Source organism: Bombus terrestris, chromosome 18, assembly GCF_910591885.1.
Source record: "Bombus terrestris chromosome 18, iyBomTerr1.2, whole genome shotgun sequence".
NCBI classification, from domain to species: Eukaryota; Metazoa; Arthropoda; class Insecta; order Hymenoptera; family Apidae; genus Bombus; species Bombus terrestris.
The window spans coordinates 5187531-5193136 of record NC_063286.1 but is presented as its reverse complement, the minus strand read 5'-3'; the positions used below and the strand labels follow the sequence as shown (position 1 = coordinate 5193136).

Sequence of the window (5606 nt, the reverse complement as noted above, 5' to 3'; positions counted from 1 at the left end):
TTCAGCCATTATTATTGAGAATTTGTTCTATCCGCGTTATTAAACGACAGAGAACCATCGTAATCTCGAGCATTAATTAAGCTTAAACGAAAGTTCTAATTAAAAGAAGAAAACTTTCTTGTTTACCAGGTATAGTACGCCTCCTTGTGTACCAACTATTCGTCATTTTTCTTTCGTCTCTGGCGTTTGCCTGCAAGAAATCTACATATAGATGTTTGATGATGGAAAAAGATCACTTTTCTGACAAAAATCGGATACTGGACCGTGGTTCCGGAATCGACGCGGACCATCTTCTATTTCAGCGATGTATCGTTGGCCGCGTACCACCAAAACAATGCGCGTCAGAAAAAATTTTTGGGACCGATCCGGAAAACGTTTCCTTTATCCGTGGCGCGCGAGCCGGATTGATCGGTGAAAAAAATAGGCTGTGACTCGCTTTTTTCCCCTAGCTGAACAGCGATATCATTCAAATTTGAGGAATATTGACAGTCGGTAGGCGCTCTGGTTGATTATCTTTATGCGCGGTTTGTTTTACAAAACAACGTTGTTAATGGCATGCGTGCACACCAGAAACCGATTGAAAATTTCAGCGTTATCGAAGCTTGAAATTTTGATAAATCGTTTCGAATTCATTGCGTGGATCCAGAAAGGAAACTAGGTCACGTCACACTTTGACTTTCAAAAAGAGAAAAAAAAATTGATAAAACCCTGTCAATTCCTCGATTGACTTTCGTCCGACTCTTTATCCCCCTGTGATTAATACCGATGGCTGGTTCAGTTGCTTTTCTTTTCTTCTCAATTATGAAGAATTGTTATCAAGGGTGCCGGTTATAAAAATTCTGTTTCCAATACGATGTATGGAAATAGCTTGCACATAGAGCTTTCAATCTATTGTGACGTGCTACATTTTATAGAATGTTGTGTCATTCTTTCGTCGTTACGCGTTCTTCTCGTTGAGTATCTCTATTTGAATTTGAAACTAACGTTGTTCGCTAATAAATTTTACTCCTCTTTCTCATCTAAACAACGCGATTTCGATTACCTGTTTTGATAAATACCCGTATCGGTTCGATATCGCGGTTTAGAAAACGTATCTCCATCTGGCAAAATCGTCCAGTTTATCGATAATAATCTTTTATCATTTATATAGATTATTTAATTAATTAACATCGAGTTAATGATAGCAATTAGAACAGGATCATGGTACTTGGAAATTTTACAAGAATCACGCATTTTCGCGTCGTTAATAATCGATTCCCTGCAGATACAAAAAAGGGAGAAGATTACAGTGACGCAGAAAAATGGCGAATTTATTCGCAAAGGCGGATCTCGGGCCTTAAATTGGTCTCGGTAAAAAGAAAGTAAGAAACTGATCTGCTAGAGCTTAGCTGGCCGTATAATTAGTCGGGCCACGACAGAAACGAAAGCGGCACGCATAAATGTCTTGAACACGCAAGGTCGTGCGGTTCCAGGTGTTGATCGCCTTTCGAGTAGCTCGTCACTTCGAGGAATCTTATCGTGAACTGCATTCTGTGCAATGTACTCCACTCATTGAAAAAACTTGCTCGATCTGGAAAGTTTCTTCCTCGGGAAAAATCAGAAGGCAAAAAAATAAATTGATACAGGGTCTATGATAAAAGTCAAGTATCTATCTATCTTCTCGTTATCGTTGACAGCTACTCGAAATGTTATTATCTTTGATTGATTGAATAAAAAAATTTAACAAATGCGATTTCAGATAATCGAAGTGTACAGGTAAATAGATAATTAATATCGCCGCGTACTATAAAAGGCCGTCCGTGTTCCTTTTGGTTCAGTAGTCCATCATGTTTCGACTAACGATCACGTCGTGTTTCTTATTGGTCGCGCTAAGCGCGGCAGTAGACGTGAACTGGTACAAGAATGCCATCGTGTACCAAATCTACCCGAGGAGTTTCAAAGACAGCAACGGAGATGGTATCGGTGATTTGAACGGTATCACCAGCAAGCTGGAGCATATTAAGGACATCGGTGCCACTGCTCTCTGGCTATCACCGATTTATAAGAGTCCACAAGTTGATTTCGGCTACGACATCTCCAACTTTACCGACATCGAACCCACTTACGGAACTCTAGCGGATTTCGACAGACTGGTAGCCAAGGCCAAGTCCCTCGGGCTCAAGGTGATCCTGGACTTCGTACCTAATCATAGTTCTCCCGAGCATCCCTGGTTCAAGAAGAGTATTCAAAGGATCAAGCCGTACGACGAGTACTACGTCTGGCGCAACGCCAGGATGGTCAACGGGACCAGACAACCGCCAAACAACTGGTTGAGTAACTTCGGAGGCTCGGCTTGGGAGTGGAACAACGTCCGCAAGCAATACTATCTGCATCAGTTCGCTATAGGTCAACCAGATTTGAATTATCGCAACAAAGGTTTGGATCAAGAGATAAAGAATGTGTTCACATTCTGGATGAATCGCGGGGTCGATGGTTTCCGCATTGACGCCATCAATTTCATGTTTGAGGATATCAATTTTAGGAATGAACCGAGCGCAAACAGAACCGATATCCCTAAAGATGATTACGACAGTCTGGTCCATATTTACACATTAGATCAGAACGAAGTCTACGGAACGCTCAGCAGCTGGAGGAAGCTGATGAACGACCACTCCAACCGTACCAAATCCGATCCTAGGCTAATTCTCACGGAAGCATACACCACTCACGAACGTACCATGAAATACTACGGCGCTGGCTCCAATGTTCCCTTCAACTTTATGTTCATCACATCACTGAACAACCAATCTACCGCGATGGACTACAAAAATCTGATAGATAGTTGGGTGAAATCCGTGCCGAGTGGCAACGTGCCGAATTGGGTCGTAGGCAACCACGATAACCATCGCGTGGCGTCCAGATTCGGCACTGGACGAGCTAATATGATTATCCAAATGGCGATGGTCCTACCTGGTATAGCGGTTATTTACAACGGAGACGAAATCGGAATGGTAGACAGACCATTCACGTACAAGGAGACTGTAGATCCAGCTGGTTGCAACGCTGGTCCTAGCAGATACTTCGTGAAATCCAGAGATCCAGAAAGAACACCGTTCCAATGGGACAATACCACCAGCGCTGGATTCTCCAATAGTACGAAAACCTGGTTGCCTGTGCATCCCAATTATAAGACCTTGAACCTAGCAACTGAGAAGAAAGCAGCTAACTCCCCATATCAGCTGTTCAAACAGTTAATGAACATAAAGAAACGACCAGTAATTGCAAGGGGCTCCTTAAACGTTGCAGTATTAGATAAGCAGGTTTTGGGTATTACTCGTACTCTAGGAAGCGAAACTGTAATCGTTATGCTCAATTTCGGTAGTGAACCTGCCACTGTAAATGCTAGAGCTTCCTTGAAAGTTCCTCTTGCCATGGTAGTTCATATTGCTGATGTTGATTCCTATCCTCGTCCAGGTACCATGGTTTTCACCAATTCGATAACTATTCCTGCATCTTCCTCCGTCATATATACCTCTCCTAATATATATCGTTCCATGAATGAGTAATTTTGATTTTGCATTTCTTTACTGGTTTTAGCAACGTTGACGAATCACCTGTACCATGTTATTAATGTATTGACGATCAATTTTTAATAAACCTTATTCTATTTATTTCATTCATATGGTTGTAATTTTTTAATTGTGCAGTTCCATTTATATCTATTTCGGTGTTATTTTTCAGCAATTTTTCCATCTCTACGTAGAATTATTCGCCGATAAACCTCGGTTCGAAGTAGGCAATAAACTTCCGACGCTTCCCTGCAGCTTTTATGAAAATTTAACGAACCTCCAGCATCACAAGTAGCGAACTTCCATAATTATTTGCGCCAGAAATGGCAAAACTACGTGAATATTAAATGCAAAATCCTGTTAACAAGATCACGACTGTTTAAAACAAAGCGGTTAATTGTACATTACAATTTTTATCGCGTCGCTGTTGTACGCTCGTCCGATTAAAAAGCTCAATCTCCGCTCGCGCGCGCAATATCAAGCCTCGCGATTTTTTACCGCACATCCGTTCCCTACTGCGGCATTCCAATGAATAAATCAATGACTACATTTTTAAAACGTGACGAATTACGTTGGTTTCGTATCGTCAGTGAATCGCAAATTTTGCCGCATTTTAAACGACGGCCCTTGACGGGGAGAAAAGTCGTTAAAGTATAAATTTAGAATCGACCGCCAGCGAAATCAAGGTATCCGATAAAAATAATTAATTCGAAACGCAGCTGATGGCGAGTATTTCCAGTCGAATTTTCCATGCCGTAAATTATGGATGAATCAGACGCGGTTAAAATAGACTTTCTCTGTTCTCTTTTCTTTCACCGATTTCCTCAGCTACGAAGAAAAAGCATCGCGGATGTCGATCCATAGCTCGTTAATTAATCGTCCATTTACGGATTTAATGTGATTGTATTATTTGGCGCGGCAGAACTCATTCATGAATTTTCGAATATTCATAGAATAATTACATCGTGGCGCTCTCAAGCCGCGGGAAGAGACGATCGTGGTAGAGATTTTATCTTCCGTGGTAATGTACTGTAGTATCGCGGAAATATTAGGTATACAATTTCTTTGATACTATTTATTTTATTTTAAATTAGTTAAACAGATATTAATGAGACAGACAACGATGGTTGTTTAATATGGAACTAATAGTAACAATCTTATTTTAACTTGGCTACTCACACAACTCCGCAACGCTAACAACTCTACTCTTAACAACGCAACTCGACAACGCTAACTCTAACAACTCTACTCTTCGACTCTTTGATCAATTCTGACCTCACGACCCACTCTCACTTTTCGATTAACCGCTCCTTAGATTCGAATCGTTCCCCTCCATTAGCGCTGTTTTTCCCTTTCTCTAATTCCGTCCTGTTAACGCTTCGCAAGAACTAGGTGACTTTGATCACACCGGCTTTTTCTATGTAAAACAATAACCGAAAAGGAGGCTACCTTGTTTTGCTTAGTTTCTAACTAGGTTTTTTCCTCACGATACTACAATATGTATAAGATTGAAATTGAAAATAATGAGAATATAGGTAAGGAAATAAAAAGTATATAAGTAGCATGGAAGTTGAAAAAAGATGAAATATATGTAAGGAAATATTAAGTACATGTACAGCATGGAAAATGAGAATAATGAGGATATATGTATGAGATGTAAAGTATATGCACAGCATTGAAATTTGTAATATTGTGAATATAGATATGGAAATATAAAATATATGTACAGCATGGAACTTGAAATGAAAGAAAATATACGTAAGGAAATATTAAGTATATGTATAGCATGAAAATTGTAGAAAGAATAAATCTATGTAAGGAAATATAAAGAATATGTATAGCATGGAAATTGTAATCGTTGCTCGCTCGCTCGTAAAAATCTAGACTAACCTCAAAACCGATCTATTACGTTCGCCAATTTAAGGAGAATCGCCTCCTTATCGAAAAATGCACGCAGGAGGGTGTCACGTAAAATAAAAAGCAGAGGGCTCGAACGAAAAGAAAAAATTAAGGTAACAAAAAAAAAAAAAAAACAAGAGAATTTATTTCTTGTATTCT

The 5606-nt window shown here is 39.8% G+C and overlaps 1 protein-coding gene across 1 annotated transcript; it reads left to right on the top strand.

Annotated features, from left to right (window-relative positions):
* Positions 1-1803: 1803 nt before the first annotated feature.
* On the top strand, positions 1804-3659 carry LOC100646687 (maltase A1). The gene has a single exon (XM_003402177.4). It carries the CDS (start codon positions 1827-1829, stop codon positions 3543-3545), a length of 1719 nt encoding a protein of 572 aa, XP_003402225.2. The 5' UTR covers positions 1804-1826; the 3' UTR covers positions 3546-3659.
* The last annotated feature ends 1947 nt before the right edge of the window (positions 3660-5606 follow it).

What these genes read in the sequence shown, in the direction of transcription:
- LOC100646687 (XM_003402177.4), top strand. Translation starts at nt 1,827, where the DNA reads ATGTTTCGACTAACGATCACGTCGTGTTTCTTATTGGTCGCGCTAAGC.